At 39.5% G+C, this 20,935-nt stretch overlaps 1 protein-coding gene across 1 annotated transcript in view; it reads left to right on the top strand.

Moving 5' to 3' along the window:
* Window positions 1-674: 674 nt before the first annotated feature.
* Window positions 675-20,935, top strand: part of SPATS2L (spermatogenesis associated serine rich 2 like) — an 85,635-nt gene continuing 65,374 nt past the window's right edge. The window contains exon 1 of the mRNA XM_085299556.1: window positions 675-726. Coding sequence (XP_085155682.1) covers window positions 706-726 — 21 coding nt within the window. The 5' untranslated portion in view covers window positions 675-705. The remainder of the gene's footprint in view (window positions 727-20,935) is intronic.

Raw genomic sequence — 20,935 nt, 5'->3', positions numbered from 1 at the left:
GCAGAATTCAAAAAATTCCTCCTCAAGCATTTTCTCAAATCAACCTGAAGTAGTGCCTTTCTCATCCAAAGGAAAGGTTGAACTCCATTCTTTACTGTGGGCTGGAGGATAAAGGTAAAGCTCCATGACTGCCTTCATAATTAAAGATTTTATTGCCCATATTACCATCGGGAGGAATATGCCTCCATACCTGTGGCTGCTGCAGTTGTCTCTTCTATCCTCTGTTTTCTGCACTGTCTCTATCTTTCTGTTTCTCTGTCCTTCCCTCTGCATTTTCTTTCCTCCTCAGTTGCTTCACCAGCTCTCTTTAAAACTTTCTCCTTCATGTGCAAAAATAATTGGTAGTGAAATAGTTAACTTTGATAGCAAAGTGCCTTTATTTTAGTCTGGACTTCTGGCATCCCAGTCTACCGCCTTTCCCTGTTAATCCATCATTTGAAAACAGCATTCTGTAGCATTATATCAAAGAATTTTACTCTGAACTTCACTAAGATTAGTAGTGAGGGGTGGGGGAGGAAGGTTCACCCTCTATGAGCTGTTTGTTTCTGAGCACCTTGAGATTCAAGAGGACAATGCAGCATTGTTTTGCCTCTGCTTTGCATGTGGAAGGTTTTCTTTACAGTCCTGAGAACTGTAACTCCATGTTTTACAGACTGGATGCTCTGTGTGAGATGATGGGCCCTGGACCTTGGGGATGTATTTGGCATGCCAAGACTTTTGCTTCCAGTATGTATTTGAAAGTGACATTGTGTGTGATTCTCACAGCAAAGAATCTGGTCCTGGTATTGCATTCCTGTAGTATGCCAAAGATATTATTTACTAGGGCAATCAGAACAGCTAAATCTATTTACACCTGGTATCTTAATCCAATGATGTGTGCAAAATATATTGCTTGACTTCAAGAAGGGTTGTAGAAGCACAAGAAGTATAAACTCTGGGATGCTGCAGAGCAGCAAGAAGCAGAGAATGAAAATTGGTATTTTTTGACAGCTTAGTTTCACAGTGCGTGGGTGGAACAGACGGGTAAAGAGGGCAGGTCTGACAGCTGTGACTTCTGTTTCTAAATAGAAGTGCGGTAATTCCCATAGTTTTTGGGTACGGATTAGAAGAAATTTGTTGTTGCTTATTAGTCTTCACTGTCTTTCCTGCTGAAAGTTTGTCCATGGGAAGCTTGTTCAGCAACTCTAGAAATCATATGTGCAAATCCCATTTTGAGTGTGTGTGCATTTGCGTGTAAAACCTGAGAACTGAAAGTATGATTGAGGGGAGGAAAGAGACGAAACATTTTCCTGTTTATGAGAAGRTCAGCAGGCATAATTAACCTTTCCTTTTGAGAGACTTTGGAAACAAACTTAAAGACTGATTCAGAATCAAATGCTGGTCTCTCAATGTGAAAATTTTCTTTTTGATGAAGAAGCCCCAGTATACTTTGTTGTTGATTGCAAATTCTCTGAATTATGAAGAAGCAATCACAATGCATTCCTTTATTATCTCAATGTAACTATACTTTTGCTAGATCTTGTACTGAAAAAAAAATGATGATTTGCTTTTTAGACAAGGCAAATAGTGCTGCAGCCCCTAATTATAGTTCTGAAAAGTTCTGAAATAAAGTCAAAACTCCTGGCATGTGTTTTATACTTTTTTTTAAGTACAAAAGAGACTATCTAAAAATATGCTTCTGCATACATGTTTTGGGAAAGAGTTGTGACAGAACATTGACAAAGCACGTTTTTTTTCCTGGTTTGCTTTTAAATTAAGTTATACAGTTTCCTCAAAAATCATGAGTTACAAACGAATCTGCAATACTTTTGTGACTCCTTGTCCTTTTCCTTCAGACAAAAGGCCCTTTCAATCCATTGTGGAATGGTCACTGATTTTCATGTGGTCACTCAAGAAAAGGATAGCAATTGGCCTTTATAATAGGCCTTTCAGTACACTCTCTGGTGGTTTGCTGACCGGAAAAAAAAATGCCTATGGCTGTGTACTAAATCCAGTGTTTAAATTACTGATGAATCTAATCTTCCCAGTGTTGAAAAGATAGGAGATCAAGTGGCAAAGAAGCCTTACCTGTATCCAAATATCACTGCGCTGCTACACAGAACTGGGGACAAATCCTTGGCCTGTGTAAGCTGGTATATTTTTATTTAGATTGATGTTTATTGGCTAAAAGTCTTGCTGAACTTTTTTTTTTTAAGTTGTAGATAATTTTAAACCTGATATTGCTTAGATTTCTATGAACTGTTCTTCATCTTCTAAGATGTCTGACACTGTATTATATTCTGAGTGGTGCTGAGCAATGTTACTTGCTTGTGTTGCACGTGACGAAATGAACTGTGAGTATGATTTCTTAGGATATATCTATCCTAGAAAGTTGTGGGCATGTTTTGAGTTAGCATTAAATAAGCTGCTACCACTGTTGTTTGAGCAATGCAGTCTCACTGAGTTATCATACAATTAAGGAACTGCTGTACTGGTGAGGCCAACCTACTTGGCAGCGCTTTGGATGTTGTGGGAAGGTGGGCTTGTGTTTGTTGTACAACATCCGCTTGTACAAGCCTTGTACAACATTAACTCGGAGGACTGTGGTGTTTGGGAGCAGCCCCAAAGGATAGTGTTTGTGCCATGAAAAAGTTTGCCAAAGGCAGTAGCTCTTCAGACTTCTAGGTGATTTTTGTTAGAAACCTGTGCAGAACTTGCCCTGAAGCTTCAGCACTCGTCTGTCTGAGTGCTCTCCATGGCACAGAAAAGCATGTGGCTATTGCTGCAGCAGGCCCCTGCATACTGACGGCTAATGGGGTGGTAGATCAGGCATTGAGCCTTTTGTGTTGACTTAGGTACACCTGCCAAGAAGAACTTAGACTTCAGATGAAACATGTATTCAAATGGTAATTTCAGACTGAATTATTTCTTTTCTTAGTAATGTATAAATTAAAAAAAAAAACTTCAGTATGCACTGGACACTTCCAATTTGTGGATTGCACTCTTGCACTACACTTGTCTACTTTTGCTATTTAGATTACAGTGCCATGTATGATTCTATGTGTGTAATTAAATGTACTAAGTGCCTGGCACATGCAGTCTCAGTATGACGGTATTCAGGCTGAGTGGGAATGTGTTCAGAGACTGTGGTTTATACTAGCCGTGGAAAAACCTACAAGTCCCAAGATGTCATCACTGTTGCAACTCCTCCTTACAGTGTTGATGGGGGGGAATAACTATGTTATGCGGTAATACTGTCCTGTGTAGCATTTGATTTAGTGACCTTTGGGACTCAGTCTGAATAAAATGTTGCCTTTTTTGTAATTCTGTTTTCCAATAATAACTTGGTACTGGCTATGAATTGTTTTGAGCAGCCTCATTTATTAAGCTGTTGGCCAGAAGTTGTGCTTCAGTGGCAGGATCAAAGCTTATGTTCTTTGCTCTGGATTTGAGGAGAGGGATATTCTGAAAGCACAGTGTCAGCACTTAAGTGGAGAAAAGCTTCCCCATCTTGGCCTGTGACTCCTGAGGCTTCCTGTGTGCTGCAGCCACTTCACTACTAGAGCAGAAGAGTGAAACATGCTTCTGATGAGAATCTCCCCCAACTTGAGGGTTTTTCTGCAACAGCCAAACCACATTGTGTACAAACGTAGTAGAAGCCACAAAAGATGAGGTGATGCATCTGGCCAGCAGAGAGGCGGCCAGGTTTGAAATGAAGGGGAGGGAAAAGGAAACAGCAGAAAGGAAAAGGTGGAAGGTCAGAAGTAGCATCAGATACGCAGAGCTGTAGCAAGAATAGGGCAAGAGATGTATCTGTCAGGGGTTCTCAGAAGGTCTACCAAGTGAGGCAAATACAGATGAACCACAGCAGCTGCTGTGGCTGTGAAAGAGGAGGGCCTGGAAGCTTGAGGTGGTGCATGGAGCAGAAGATGGTGACTGGAAAGAGCCTGGGGAGTGTGGGAGGTCAGGGAAGTATCCAGGTGCTAGAAGGAGCACTGGCACCAGAATTTTTAGCTATAGCTATGTAGATACCCAAGAGGGAATAGAAGCTTGAGGTGAGGGTGAAAGGGAGGGGAATTGCAGGGAAGATTTCCTCTATGCAGCAATGAAACAAGATCAAGGTTTCCATGGACCTGAGGGAAGAGACAGGAATTTTTCTCGGGTTTGGGCATTGGGTTAAGGGTCTAATGGAAATAATGAGCTTTTAGCAGTTCRCATGTTACTGGTTTAGAGTCAGATTCTCCTGGAGCTTATACCGACAGAAATCCCAAAGGCAAGCACAGAATTTGGYTCATTATCATTGCTTCCTTGTCACTCAACAAAAACTGTTCTCTCCTTGTTGCCTGTTACTGAGACTACACACCTGTTTCTGATATCAGTTCTCTTGTGCCTTTTGAATCATTGACCTGTTATGTGCTGATTCTGCACCAATGTCAGAGGTTTTTGCAGTAGTAAGGCCRGAAAATGTGATTGGCATAGCTGCACTAATTGATTGCAATTGCTGCACTGACTCTTTTTAATGTGATAATGATTACTTTATCCTAAAAGAAGTAAAATAGTTGTTGAAACAGCAGTATGTTGGGAAACCTTGAGCTGAAGAGTTCTGAGGCAGAAGAGTTCTGACCCTCCAGAGTTTATCCTTCTGTGTAAAAGGGTGCTATGGAAAGCATCATAGTTCTTCCTGGCACACACTGAAGACAGGAAATCCTCAACATCGGTGGGGTTGCACTACTGTGATATTGAGAGGAAAGTCAGTATCTTGCCTTATGATCTATTTAATATTCGTTAACTTCTGCTTTCTTATTTGTAGTTACTTTTTATTTGTAATTACATTTTACATTAAGTTTGCTGGTTTCTTGATACAAGAGGGTTCTAAGCATTAAAAGTTTTAATGATCTAGTATTGGGCTTGCATCACAGTATGAAATGTAATCTTTCGATTTATTCCTGTTGTGAGACACCCAAGGCCTTCATGTGTCTGGAACAGGTGAAATCCAGGTCCTCTGCAGCTTAATTTCTGGGGAGGGGATTTTCTCAGACTAAAATCTTGTCCATACTTTGTACATATTATAAATTTTGCAGTGCTTTTTATTTGAGTAGGAGTTTGGCTGTGTGTCCTTTGCCAGGAATACCATATGAGAGACAGCTGTGGAGCAGGCTGGATGTAGTGTGCTGCCTTTCACTGAAGTAGTCCTGTGTTTATATGGTGCTCAGTTCTGAAACTTGTGRCAGTTCTGTGAGAGGGTTCACAATTCGTGGTGTTTGAGATGAAAGGTGCTCTAGAACGTGAAGCATCGTGTTTTGTAATAAGGAGAACAGGGCAACAAAAAAGTGGAAATTCAGAGCAGTGGCAGTTTCGCATTCTGGAAAGTCACTCTGCTGCTGCCTGTTCCAACAACAGATGGTCTTGTATGAAAATTCATCCACTGCACTGCCACCAATTGACAAAAAATGATGGATTTTCTTTCTCTGCACTAATGGTTGATTTGAGGTTCCCATGTTAACATTAACGTGATTCACTTAAGTTACACTGTATCTGACCCTGAGAGCTGTTTTGATTCTCTSGGCTGGCTACCCTATAGGTGAGGAAAAGGTAGGAAGCTATTAATTGCCTTCTAAATTTTGGATTTTCAGAGATGTTGAGTATATGTAGGTGAATGGTGGTACCTTCCGAAGCATTTTAATGAGGGTTGCTGAAGAGGAAAAGCAGATATATTAAGCTGTAACAAGGGGCTTGTTAAATGGAAAAGGGACTGCAAAAAGGTTATTTATTGTCAGCATTACATTGTAATAATTGCAAAATCATTGTTTTATCTCTAATAATTAAACTGAAYAGCACACTTTTAAAATAACACTCACTGGTTTAATCATGCTCTTTTAAAATAATCTTCCTTCTTAGAGAGAATTTAGCCTAATAGTAAAGATCACTTCTCTGTAAATTTTGTTAAAACTAACCAAACAAAAAACACAGTCCCTCTCCCCCCCAACCCAACCTTCAAGATTAGTTAGAATTACTTAGGACAAAATATGGCCATCTCGTATCTTGATATAGTGCTTGTTTCAGGCTGAACTCTATTCTTACCAGCTTCTTCATCCTTACTGAGCTGGCTGAGAAGTCAGGGCCAGCTTTTGAGAAGTAATTCAGTAGAAATGGTCAAACAGCATGGCAGTAAGTGCCATCTTCTGCATTGCCAAAAGACTTGACAGGGACAACTTATTTTGAAGCCTTGAACTACAAGTTATGAACACAGAGAAGGCTCTTCMCTGCACCCATAGGGGAATGAGCCAGGATCTTGCAGGGCTGCTTTAGTCCTGCAGGAATGGTGAACCACTGGAGCTCATGCCAGCAGACACCATGTTTGCGATAACACAAGTGGCATTGCTATGCTGGGTTTTTTTGATTATTGTTATTAATAAATTTGTTACTAGGCTCCAGAAAAGGCTTTGGCTTTTGCTGATTTTGGAGCTTTGGTGATGGACTTCAGGGGGACTTATGCACCACATTTTCAGACACTTTGTTTGCAGCACTGGCCACAGAAAAGTGCTTTCAGAATTGAAATTGAAAGGATAGGGATACACAAGCTCTTGAACTACAGACGGACAACTTTAGAGACAGACCATAATTTATTAAGCCTCCATATTGATGCAAGTGTAGAAGGCTGCTTTCTCGTGGCTAGACATCAGACATTATAATTGGACTTTTTTTTTTTTTTTTTTTTTACAAATTATCTTGATTAATAGAAACAGCCAAGAAGCCCTTAGACGACAGGGACAATATAGAAATATATCAGCCGTATGAGCACTGAGTCTGAACTCTACTAGGTGAGATTTTCAGCGTGTGTGATACGAGGAAGGCTAAAATGTGTATGCGCCATTTGTGTTGTCACATATTGAGACAGAAATGAAGATACTATGATTTATACTGGTCTGACTCTGTGCTCTTTTACATCACAGTTTTATGTTCTCATATAGTTTCTTCTTTGAAAGACTGTACCAAATTTACCATTGCACAGCTTGATCTTATATCAGGATTAGTATAGGAATAAAAATGGGGCCTGATCCTTGCCTGTTTCTAGCCATCTCCCCAGATTGCTTGGAATGCTGTCTCCATATTCAGAGCAGTGCCTGGAACTTACAGCCTTCCAGGAGTCCATTTGCTTTTTATTAGATTCTAGGAATTTTTTTTGTTTAGTTTTTAGAACAAAGTCTGAAAAAATGGAACTTTTGCTTCAAAGTGACTAATGAAGCTAAGCTGATAATTTGTATACAAGTTTTGGCTCAAATGGCATGAAGTGAATGAATTCTCACAATTCCTTGAAAGGATAAGCCTGCAAGAGAGATGCTGGTAGATCTTAACTGTTACATGTTAGCAGATGTGTGTTAATTTAATTCCTGTGATTATTGACAGATGTGAACATTCCTTTGCGAGAAACATAAAGAACTTCAGTGTATTGAGCCTCTAAAGGTCTCTTCACCAAAAATGACAGACTGTCAAGAAAAAAAACACTCATACATCTTTCAGAGCTGTTACAAAAATGGCTATGAGGTTCCATTTATGCAAAAATATATAAACGGTAAGGCCAAAGCAACACCTGTATCTCTGGAAACTTGTCTCTGTTGATGGCAAGTGTAGTTTCTTAATGCCAGTTTTTCATGAGGCATTAAATCTATGGAATCTCAATTCTAGTTGTGTGGGAATTGATTTGCCAGTTGGTACGTGTCAATCTCTTGTGTAAAACTTTTTTTTTTTTTTTAAGTTATTTGATTGTTTTTTTTTTTTAACAGCTCGATTCACGCGATATCATAGTAGCTAGATTTAGGTCAAACAAGTATCCTGAGAGAGAGGCTGTTTTCAGAAGTCTTCTCTCACTTAAATGCCAGGGCTGTGAGATGAACTAGGCATCATGGTATCTCTGGTAACCCACTGGACTTTTCATTGGAGTAGAATGCTATATTTTGTCTTGGGGCTTTTTAAAAACTTAACCATAAGGCATCAGAGCTGAAGGAAGCCCTATCAGGGGTTGTTTCTTTGTTGCTGATACGGCTAATGTTGCATATTATATACACGGAGTTAATTTCCTTTTCTGTGAGCTATCACAGTTCACATTTCTCTTATGCRTTTGTAACGTGTTTATTTTTGGGGTAGGGATGGGCAGGTCTGCAGTCTGCGTTTTTTGCTTTGTTTCTTCCCTTATCTTGGAAGTTCTGACAGTGATCATAAAGAAATGAGTAAAAAATAGGCCTCTGATACAATGAAGAAGGAAATTTTGTTTTTATCTGCTACCATTTCTAAATATGTGAGATTAAAATAATTCTCCCTCTTGTTTTTCTTCCTCTCATAGTGTCTTGTCCATACAAAATACATTTGTATAGCCTTAAATTTTCCTTTGGAAGAAAAGCCGTTTCTTYCCTTTTCTCCCTTTCCTTTTTCTTTAGAGAAGCTGTAATGAAAAGAGTAATTAAAGTGTATAATGTTTTGAAAGTTCTCTATTCTGAATAGGAATTGAAATTTGAAAATGTGTTGTATCTTTTTTCTTCCTCCCAAACTAGTTCCTGGAAATTGCATTTCCAGCAGAATCTGAATAGGAATTGAAATTTGAAAATGTGTTGTATCTTTTTTCTTCCTCCCAAACTAGTTCCTGGAAATTGCATTTCCAGCAGAATCTCTATAGTCCTATGAAACTTCCCTGCTTCTGTAGTTAAAGGGGGATGTAGCCCTCTCTTCTGCAGTGATAATGGCAACGACAAAATGGAAAAGACTGCTTATTTTGGATATATTGAATATTCAGCACCTGCATAAATCAAATGGAAACTTTACACTATGAACATACTAAAAAATACTGATATTCTAGTGCAGACTGAATGGGAGGYGGAATTTGGGAGTTGTGTTTTTCTGTTGCATGAGTAAAACTTATCATTCTCCTTGTAGTAAAATATGGATGGGAATGGGATAGAGAAGTGTTCATTAAATACTTTGCAAAACTGAAAAAAAATCTAGGTGGGATGGTCTCAGTGGTGACCTAAATTATACCATTTGGGCATTTCAACCCATTCTGTACAGTTCTGTACCAAAGCCAGTATTAAGGATCTCTTAACCCACACCCAATGTATTCTAATGACAGAGGAATCTATCTGTGTTCTTGTCCCATCTCTGCTCTTGATATGCTGCAYGACCCCTTGCCTGCCTGTTTCTATTCATATTTCCCCATTTGACTACTTAGATCGCAGCACTCTCGGTGTTTGCGGTGCCTGACATAGCAGAACCCCCTCTGTCCCAGCCTCTCAGTGCTAGGATAATACAGCTAACAACACTGTGTAATTCAGAATTAACCAGAAGCTTTTACAGTAGGAAAAACAGTGTAAAATTTGATTTGAAAACAGCCCCAGCCAATTTACTATGCTCTGAAGCAGTCCGTGCAGTTCAGTATGTTTACTGTAACGTGTATATTTTTGTTCCATTAAGGATCTGATATGTGACTTTGGTTCTCGTAATAGCTGTCCAGCTAGCTCCTTGCCAGAATTCAGATTGATGTTCAGTGTCAACTGGTCTTCATGGATGACCAGGAGTGAGCGTCTATTTCAGGGAAGTGCATTTTATCCAGTTCTGTGTCCTCGGACTGAAGGGTAAAACCTACCTTTTATTCCCTCCAGGCCAACCTGCATTTCCTTTGTTTTTTTAAAAAACTGCCTATCAAATATTCAAAATGYACCCAATACAATTCTTCATAAATCTTCCCATGGATGTGGAGTTTGTGCCCTGCCCTCCTAGATATGAATTTCTGAAATTATTTTTTAGTTTTTAGAAACTAAAAAAATTTTACTGTGTACCATGATGCTGCATCATTCATTTTGAAGGCCTGCATCTATGAAGAATAGACTACCCTGGCCTGCTCTCTGAATTTCTGTACAGTTCCTCAGTTTGAGCAGGCTGTCATGATGCAGTTATGGCAATTTTTGCTATTGTTTTCTCCCTTTCCCCCTCTGCACTTTGCACATGAATTTGTGCCATAAAGAGCCCTTGCCAATGGTTATAAGATATCAGCCCTTTGCAGATCAGGCAGAGATTATTTCACTCCTTTCATGTGCTTATCTTGGCAAAAAGCAGACCTCTATCTTGAGGTGTAGATTTATTGCTGCATATATCACAGTAGCAGCAGTTGTATATTTCAGCTAATCCAGAATATATGTATTGTTGTATTTTAGCTCAAAAGGTGTTTTTAACAGAAATTTGCAACAAATTCAGAATATTCTGAGAAATGCTATGAGAAAGTCCTACTGCCATCATTTGCTAGAAACATTTCTTCTACTGGAACAACTACTGAAAAGAAAGAAAAAGCTCCTTTAAAAACATACCAACCATAAATGGCTTCTGACCGTGAAGTCAATCRTAAACTTCCAGCAGCAATATGAATCAGAGTCCTGTAAATAGTAAGTACAAGAACTGGGATTTGTGCTGATCCTTTCTGTTTTGGACATCACATTGATATCTCTCCCCCCCCCCCCAATAGCCTGTTTTGATAGAGGTTGAGAGCATCTCACGTTGTTTCCTGTATCCCGATATGTCAGTGTAGCTGGTCTTCCTGGACCTTTGAGCCACGGTGAAGAGCCAGGAGACTACTCTGCATTGTAGAGAGGTCATGAAAAGGGAAATGTTGGAGCAGTTCAAAAGCTGGACATGACAGTGACTTTCTGTAAGTCTTACAGCCTCACTGTGAGATGGTTTAGAGCTGGACATGCAGCAACTTCCACTGGCTATCGAGTGCTGTTGACTCAGCAGCTCCTGATTGTTTCTTCCTCCTGGAACCAGGAGTTGGTACTGTGCAAGCAGCCCACATGCCTGCACTGTCCTGTTGCTGGTCATCTGCTAGTGCCTTGGCAGAGGGGCAGCAGCTGCAGCCCAAAGCCGTTGATTCACTGCTGTTAGTATGTCACACTTCCAGTCAATTCTGTATACTTAGTAGCAGGCACTTAACACACCATTTCTGATCTGGGGGGTATCTGAGTCCTTCGGGTAAGTCAGCTCCCTAATCATCTGCTACTGGCAGGAAATAGCCATGAAGTGTGACGGCAATACAGCCTTAGGATTTTCAGCTATGCCTCAGGGACAGCTTGAATACTAATAGTTTGTTTTAGCATGTTGTGCATTAAATGAGACATTTTGTTTATATGTGAAAGGACAAGGTGATAGGACAAGAGGTAATGGGCAGATATTGAACCACAGGAAGTTCCCCCGACCGTGAGGGGGAATTTCTTCCCTGTGAGAGTGATGGAGCACTGGCACAGGTTGCCCAGAGAGGTTGTGGAGTCTCCTTCTCTGGAGATATTCAAGGCCTGCCTGGATGCAACCCTGTCTAACACGCTCTAGGTGACTCTGCTGAGCAGGGAGGTTGGACTAGATGATCTCCAGAGGTCCTTTCTAACCTTACTGATTCTATGAAAGATATTGTAATTTCACTGTTTCTTCATAACTTGATTTGCTTTTAATAGCCATTTTTCAGAATGTGCTGTAGTCCTAAACAGATAACAGGAGTTCCTCCTTCAGCTTCCCCAATTAATTGGCTCTAGTAATTCACTAGGAGAGATGTACTGATGAACTGAAGTTTAAGATACTGCAGTGGCTGAGAGAAATTTCAATTTTTAACATATCAGCTGATCAAAGCAGTGGTCAGGGAGTGTTTGTCAAGTGTGCAGATACGGATGTTAAGCTATTTGCTGAGATGTGAAAGCCTCAGATTTTCCTACTGAGGACCATATTCTATATGAGGAATTCTGTTAACTTGATTTCATCAGTAATGTGAGCAGAGCATACACTATGTAGTTATATACCCTGGAAACCTTAAAAACAAGCTAGATAGATTGAAGCCATATTTGTTTGTTTTTTATTGTGCCCACTTCTCCCTTAAAACAAGCAAAATTCTTAAGAAATAAAATGAAAAAAAAAAAAATAACATCAATGTACTATTGAGTTTACTAATCTGAAACAAGTGGAAGTCAGTTCCCAAAGTAAAGGTTGGAAAGGGTAGCTCAAACACTGTACACACAGGTAGTGTTTTYCATGCAACTTTTTCTCATGAAATGTAGGTAATGTTACTTTTTTTTTTAAACTATGCCATAAAGTATGTAGACTGTGTCTTGTGGGTGAGTTGATGTTGCTGAAGCAAACTTGACTCTTGATTATATCAAAGGCACTTCGACCCAGAGGTACCAAGTCATTTGCTGGGGCTGAGGTGTCAGTTCCTGGGACACATCATCAGCAGTAAATACATATTTGTTCCCAGGAGAACAAATACAGACTAGAATTCTGAATAAATGATACATACTGAGAGTACTGTGCCAGCAGACTGGGCCAAACTGTAATTTCCTTTAGCCTATGGTATATTTGAGTTCACTGGAGGCTTTTGGTATTTTTACCAGCAGTCACTCACTTTATGCAAACTCATCAGCGGAAAAAAAGTGATTTTTTTTTTGCTTAATTTTAGCCAAATTCTTCCATGAGTAAAAGACTATAACAACCTTTTCTTCAAGTCCAGGCCAAAATACTTCAAGTCATCGAAGAAACAGTAAATTCTGTCGTGAAAAGTTTGCTCCAAACWTTGCAGCTTTTTTGTGCTATTTTTATGTCATTCCCATGAAATAACTGCTTTGACGTACAAATTAGTGTTTCATGGAGCCTTCTGTCTCAAGGCTGTGAGAGCTCTGCATGCTTTGTGGTGTGAAATTCCACATGGGAGTGAGTTCTTGTTAGTTATGACTGAGTCTGATCAAGATCCTCTGGGTAATTTTGATCCTCCTTCCTGTTAAAACTTCAGAAGAGTCTAGAGTTGTATTTACATTTGTAGGTTGGTTTCAGGATTCATTTAGGTTCACTATAATCCCGTTCTTGGAATTTATATGGAACAGGAAAAGAGGATGTTTCCCCATCCTAAAAGGAAGGTAGTGAGGAGTAGAGCTTGATATTAGAAGGAACATTTCTAATTCCAAGATCTCAATGCTGTTAAAACCCAGAGCATATGCTTCCTGGAAGCAATTGCACTGAGCTGTGCTCAGCTCTTGCAGGAGTATCTGKGAGGAAAGAAGTGTGTGAAGCAGCTCATACAATAGCTGGCTGTGAGCTCTCAGTCCTCCTTTATTCCAGAGATTAGGTCATCTAGGAAGGAGTGAGAGGGAACCAGATTTGAGGATCTCATTGCTGTTGTATTCCTGGCCCTGCAGCTGGTGCTCCCTCAGGGGGACATGGTACTTGCTGTTCTGATGAGTGGTGCACAATGAACATCCTTCTGCTGGACTTTGAAGGATTCCCAGGAGATACCATCTCCTTCAGGGGCTTCATGCTTAGTTACGTTGTTGTAAAAGCAGACTTAATGTTGTAGATTTCTGGCATGATACGCTATTGATGGAACGTTTCAGCTTTCACATTCCTGATCTGRTATTTTTTGATAAGCACAGAAAGGTCAACAGGAGGCCAGATCCTCTGAAGCCCCCTAATCACTGTATTCCAGTTTAATTTGGGGGAAACATTTCTAGGTGCAGTACATGGTTGGGGTTTATTGGTGTTCTTACTTATTTCAGTCTTTGATATTTGGAGCACACACTAAAATCCAGTATCACCTCTGCTGATACTTCAGCATTATGTGTATTTGCCTGTTGCAGCCTGGACTGAGAGGATGAAATGGTTTTCTGTCTCTAGCAATTAGGATTAACCTATAATAATGTCTAAGAAAGGAAAAGTTGTAAACCTGTTCCTAAAGATTGAGTCTACTAGTCCACTGTAAGTTCCATATTTATTTTTATAAATAAATATTTATGTTTGTTTGTTCCGTGTGTTAAGCACATGTCTGCTATAGCTATATGATGTTGTTTTTAGTACTGATCTCACTGTCTTACCTGTGGCACTTAGCTGCTATAATGCTGTCTATAAATTGCAGCATAAACTCCGTATCCACAACATCARTGCGGTATCCACTATCCGTTATGTTTAGCAGATACCCTTCTTTGTCTACTCTCGTTCAATTAAAAGCATGTATATCCAGAGGTACTTTTTCCTCTGCCTATTTGTTTAGATAAGCAAATCACTTAAACTTTTTAAAAGTCCGGTTTATATATTCATATCCTGACCAAAAAAGTATACCTTGAAATGTATACAACTAGGTCAATGTATGTATTTCAGTATTTAGAAATTGTCTGTATGATTTAGTTGAAAGAATTGCTTTTATAAATTGCTGGAAAAAAACTGCTGTTTTAGAGTGAGCGCAAAACTGATTTCAGCTAACTGCACAAAATGTGAAGCACTACTCACTTCAAAAATTTCTGTCCTTCTGTTGGGAAGCCAAAGAAGGGTTACGCTGAGGATGTGCCAGTTTGAAAACAGTGSTGATTGCATTTCAGTTGAGAATGAGGTATTCCAGCTGTCATTAATTGTAGAAGCTGCAAAATACTTAATTGTTCTGGTTTACTAGAGAGGAGTGAGAAAATAGTTTCTGCCCAGAAAATGATATTGTGGATATTTTTTGGAACTTACTTACACTTTTTTGTGATCTTATTTTAGAAATAATCATAATCTTATGTTCTGTGTGAACTAACATACTTAAATTTATATGGGTCCACATTCTGAACTTTCTAATAAATCTGTGGAGATTATTTTTAACTTGTCAGTGCCTAGCCTGTCTGAGATGTGYTATTTTAGAGAGTTCTTCAACCTCAGTAAAAGCAAGCTTTCCTGGCAGATTGGCCTTTTGGTGTACAAAAATGGCAAATAAAACTCGCAATAGATTCAAGGGGTAGCAGAACTCAGTTAGGAGGGAAGCAGTTTTCACAGAGGCATGGGAAATCTGTAAGAGCCTACAGATTGTAGAGAATCTTTTTCTTGTTCTTCTGAGCATCTTCACTGGCCCCTGAAGTCTGTGAAAACAGAGACCCCCATAGCTCCTGTAGGCACTAAATGTATCTGGGCTCATGAGGGTACAAGTGATTGTCTCAAGCAGGGCTTTCCAGCTCTGTGATGTTGCTTGGTTACCATCATTCCCACAACTCTCAAATAAAGCAAAGCAAATCTAAAAACTGGTTTCTATTTATGGGCTGGGCTACTGTACAGATCCAAACAAAACAAAACTGTAAATCCTCCATGGCTTCTTTAATGATCCCCCACCCCTGCTCCACCCCAAGTATTCCACTTGGCTAGTCACAGGAGCTTTCTACTTAAAATGTTTCTTCAGTATATTAGACTACTACTAGGATTGTGCACAAATTCATGGACTTTTTGGCTGGTAACCCTCTAAGTTCAGAAGCTAGAATCCTTACTGAAAATGCAGGATAACAAATAATGGCTTATGTCATTGCTAACTCTAACTGGGATGTAAAAGGAACAGAGCATCTTTCTGTGACRTTGTCTGTTAGAGGAGAAGCAGGGATGAGATTTGCCTTGTTGCTTTACTTGCCTGAAAAACCTGAGGAAGCAGTAAATCTAATGGATATACTTTGTATGTGTCATTCCTTGGAGGTAAGGGAGAGGGGCAAATGCTTAGCTTAGACTGTGTTAAGGAATATCTTGTTTAGTAATAATGAACTATTGTGGAGAGCTATCTGGCTGAGAATCCCATATGATTTTATGAATATTACTAAACTTAGCTTTACAAGTTGTCTTCTGACCTTAGAAGGTGTTTTCATGTGTTTGGAGGAAAATTCTCCTCTTGAATCCAATTAGGTGATCTTGGCAAATTACACAGACACTCCGTGAGACTGAACATAGTATAGGTACCTGAGCAGCTATTCTGTTATTTTCCCTGCTCCACAGACAAATCTCCACAAAATGAGAAGTATCTTTGTCATCTTCAGACTCAAAAAGGTAACAAGCATGAGACAGCAAGTCTATTGATATGTTACAAATAGGTATACAAATTTGTAATAAACCTAATTCACAAAATAAATCTTCTCCAAAATCCCTACATATGAATGAGTTTCTTGGTAAGTAGTAAGCAGACAGCTTCTGTAAATCTACTAGAATCATTAACAGTATGCCTGGAGTGGGTTCCAGAATCTCTTAGTTTCAAAGAATGGAGGAAACTAAAATAATTAGAGGTATTTGGCAGTCAGCCAGAGGTTGAGGAAAAATAACCATATCCAAGTAAAACATGTGCCCAGCTGTGAAAGAATCTTATCATTGTCTATCAGAAGCACAGGAAGTGTGGGAAGCAAGCAGAACTTAAATGTTGCCTTATGCTAGTTGTGTGAGTGCTACTGCTTTAACAAAGCTCACAAATCATTCCTCTAACTGTCTTGGGGGTTCTCTAGATTACAGTGCTTCTGACAGTGGAGCTGTCTTGCTGGACAGGAAATCAGTCTTAAACTRGTTGTTTAACCATGCAGCGTTGAATTTCTAGTGTTATCACGTGTATGTTATAGGTCCATTCCAGCTCTCTTGGAGGTCAGCAAGAACTGGCTTAGGCCTTTAAGGCTCTCAGAAGAAAGTATTGAGTAGCATTAAAGTTAGCAAGAACAGTGGACTAAAATAATGACAAATCAGTGTTTGGGGAATACWCCTTTGTGTATACATGTTATTTATGTGTGGACTTGTTTTTTAAAAAAGTGTATTTATAAAGTCTGAGGCTTATTCTGAAACTCTAGCTCTCACCAACGTTTCCATAGGACCAGGAGGAGTTTCATATAGGATAACAGGATTAGATTCTTGATATTTATGCCTTTTAAGGCTTATAAATAATAGTAAGCTCCAGAACATATTTATTCTTCAAACTATGCTATTTCATGCTTGCTGGAGCAGAAGCAGCGCCAGTTCTACATCTGATTGTACTGCTTGCTCTCTGCTATGAGAACCTTGAAGAACAATTTTTCATTTGACAAGACTGTACAACTTTTAAAGTTTTTTTCCTTGTTACAGCTGTTCTTTGTTTACTGCAATTCCCAGGTGGACCAATATTGGACATGGATCCTCTCTTTTGCCCTACTATGGTATTATTGTCCCACTCGTGTCACTGGGCAGAAGTCTGGCCCAGGATGAGGGCTGGTCTTGTTGTGCGGCTTTTACTTAGTTGTTTCCCAATCATAAAATCAGTGTGAAATTTGCTTTTGCTACAGAATATGTGGCAAATCCCAGATAGAGGAGGATTTCAGTCAAGGAGCTTTAAGCTGCTTTATAGTCTTGTGTATCTTGTGTTGTAATGAGAAGCATACATTGTAAATTTTCATATGAATTTCACTCTGAAGGCAGGATCTTGCTGAGTATCCTCAACACTGCCTTCTCCGGTAGGAGTTTAGAGATTGCGATTCACAAGATAGAAAATGGTAGTTTAGTAGTAAAGGCAGGTTGAGCTCRTCCTTGGAGGCTATTGTTATTAAATGACAAAATATTGAGAAGCAAAAAAAGGAATCTCCTACAGCGCTGAAGTATAGCAGTGACAGACAAGGAGCATGTTGGGCATAAGGTTGGGACTGAATGTCTAAGGTTTGACTGAAAAGACGTCCAGGCTCATTTCCATGCACTAAATAGCTATGCATTGGCAGTGAAAATAGGGAAGTGTGATCAACTCACTAGCTAGGCCTCATCTTCTACCAGTGCCAAAATCCTTAGCAGACTCTCCCTCACTTAGTGTAACAGCAAACTGCAAATGTCCTCTGCACTCCGTCACGTCAGCATGTGATTGAAGACTCCCTACTTCTGCAGACTTGCTTCTGGTACTAGATGCTCCATCAGTGACCTCACCAGAGAAATACTTGGAATGAAAACTAACCATAGTCTGTTGTGTCCTGTGTTACCAGCACTGATTCCAGCTTGTTAATTCCAGCAATAAACCTAGCGTTCTCAGTTCAAGCAAACCCTATTCTTAATATTAAATATAGCAGTGACATATAGTGACACTAGAATTAAATGTGAGCATTGGACCCTGCARGCTAGCAGTACTCAGCTCTTTCACTCTTCCTTATACTAGTGTTACTGTTAGTTTGGATTTAACAATATGGAGTGTTGGGTTCACTTTAATGTTCAGTCCTGCTGCAGTATCTAAGTTCTCTGCATTTGGCCTGCTGCAGGCAGGATCTCATGGATTCTGCTTAAATTAGGAGTTATGTAGGATGATACTTGCAGCAATGTTTTGAATTGAGGGTTTGATTTAGGACTGGTGAACTTGACCAAATTATTTTATAGCTGGCTTCTGCAAAGAGGAGAGCTGATAGAGACAGTCAAATAACCTTYGGTTACTTTTAGTGCTAGTCTTCATCACAGGTGTATATTTAAAAATTCCTTTTGGACTGTGCTTAGGATGTGTCCTCAGGAATGGAAGATTTGAAGGTTATGTTTACTGCTAGCATCTAGAAGACTCGTAGGGCTACAGTGGAGTTGGGAGGGTTCAGTGTTTAGTTTATCAGCTTATTTGTGTCAYAGATATATCACAAAACCTCAGGTTCAAGTTAGGGTTAGGGCTGTGCATCAGAAGAGGCACAGTCAAACAACTTCTTTTACTCTTGCATAGTCTCAAGATGACTCTTGTATGATAAGGACTCCTGTCCGGTGTGTCATACAACTCATATTATGTTTTGATTCTGCTCTCTAGATTTAGTAAAGCCCACATCTCTATGGAGAGCTCCTGTGGTCTAGATTGCATCTTAGTAGCTGGTTCAGGTGCTCGTATTTGTCATGGGTTACATACTAGAATTAAGGACATGCTAAGATCAGAGTTTGAGATGGGAGGAATTGAAGTTTGTATTCTCCAAGGCTGTAGAGCTGTGTTGAGCACTTACTCCTGCTGCTTTTATGGGCTTACATTTAGTTTTGATGCTGTTGTTTGACACTGAGCTCTGCTTGATGTGAGGTTTGGCAATGTGATTCCTGAATCTCTGCTGCTTTTTTGTTCAAGTCCCGCAGGAGGGGACAGTGGGTTGAAGATTTTGAGATCRTATTTCATGGCATCTCCTGCCTGTGATTGGGGCTTAGGCTTTGGGAACATATACCCTTTATCTTCCATCAACCATATACCTGCCACTGATGGATATGGGCCACTGGTTTTCAAGTCCCTATTCTTATCTGTGTGTGTCACAACACATTTCTACTTCAGAATCTTTTTTTGTTTGAAAATATGAAGGCACTTAAAAATTGRCCTTTCATTATGATGGGAAATTATCTTATAAACGTTTGCAGACTTTAAGCTACAGTATTTGATAATAAAAGTGATGTAAGTTTTCTTTTAAGTGTTGCACCTTTACTCTTAATTTATTTTCTCCTCTCGAGTCATTATTTCCTGCATAATGTTTTCTTTGATAATATGCCATGGAACATAAAATGAGGACAAAGTGGTGAGTCAGGAAGGTAGTCAGATTATGGACAGATGTCTTATGTAAATCCATTTATGTTTTAAGGTATTATGTCTCATTTGATCAGACTAGATAGGTGTGGTATTGTTTGGAAGGAAAGAACTYTTACCACATCCAGTATGACATCTTTTTTGTCAGTTTTGTGTGTTATGTATAGCTGACCACATTAGTTACTTTAACAGACAGCGATGCACRAAGCGAAGACTTTTGAGTCCCATTTTTTGGTTATATTCGTTTGTCCTTTAAAATAGTCTATAACAGTGACAGCCCTCAAAATTACAAGAATTACAACTCTATCTTGAATAATTTTCTACTGGTGTCTCTTGAGACTTGGTTGTTTGAGATTACTTGCCACTTGGTTATTCAGTATTTCATTAAATTCAAGAGGACAGAAGTCATCAAAAAAGCTAATTGAGCAGAAACAAAACGCTTATTTTTTTGAAGTTGTAGACCTCTCCCCATTTGATTTTCAATTTTTAGTTTTCTACTGAAGTTGGAGAGGAATCTCTCCCACCGCTTGGGTTGAGGAAGATCAAAATTGGTGCTTAGAAGGTAGTGTTTTTGCAGGAAGAATAACAGAATCACTCGGGTATCTCAGTATAGTAATGTGCATGTATAGTTTGTTCCGTTTAAATCCTAAAAATACTCGATGCAGACTATGAACATTTCTGAAAGGAGAGAGAGGTCGCTATTTTGGAAATAGAAAGGCATTAACTATTAAGAGTCTTACTCYTTTGCAGTCTTAATCCATACACTCACTAGATGAAAAGGATACATAGTCTTCCTTGTTCTCAGGCTCTTCCCTGGGGTTCTTCAAAGGGAATGAAGAGCCCTGGTCAGGGTATGCTACCCAAGGGGCATCGAAGTGGGCACACTTCCTCTCCAGGTTTCCAGCCCCTCTACTTTGCTCATGAATCTGTAACTGTTAGGTGGATTCCAGCCCCCAGAAGTGCTTTCTAACACTGTTGACATGCATACTTGTATTTCTTCGTCAGAGCATCAGATTTTAAATTGCTTCATTTATCCCTTTGATTTTTGAACGTAACTGTGATTCAGCAATCCATGCAGAAATATGTGTTTAGATTGCAAGGGACTTTGGGATGTAAGTTGTGAGAGTCTGTGTTGTGAGAGCCTTTGGTAGATGAAGTGCTTTGGGGAACAACGGGCTGTTTCAGATGCAGAAGGAATTAAGAACTTTTTACCCCATTTTAAAATAAAAGCTGCAGCTCTGTTAGGACTTGTGTTGTCCAAAAGTTCACTGTGGTCTTTGGCAGAAGATGTAGTTTCCATATGGATAAACTGAGTGAAGATGGATGACAGCAGTCATCCATTTCTTGTCTATACTGAAGAGTAAGTATTTTCTAATACAGAAGAAGTAATTTGCAAAGACAGACCAGCTATACTGGCTTAACAGAGGCTGATTTCTGCACACAGGATGCTCAGAAATGTCACATTACACTTTTAGGGTTAGTTGAGGAACTGCTAAGCAGATCTTGTTCCTGAGCAAACCAGGACCAGTATGTGACTCTGGTGGGTAACTAGGAAGGAATATCCCTATCTGGCATATATAGTTACATCCCAGGCTTGCCCATAACTTCTCTCTCCTTGTAATTGCAGGAGGGAGGATAAAACTACTTATT

This window comes from Rhea americana, unplaced genomic scaffold (assembly GCF_003343005.1).
Source record: "Rhea americana isolate MKP2758 unplaced genomic scaffold, rheAme1 scaffold_15, whole genome shotgun sequence".
NCBI lineage: Eukaryota > Metazoa > Chordata > Aves > Rheiformes > Rheidae > Rhea > Rhea americana.
This window is presented reverse-complemented; position numbering and strand designations above follow the sequence as displayed.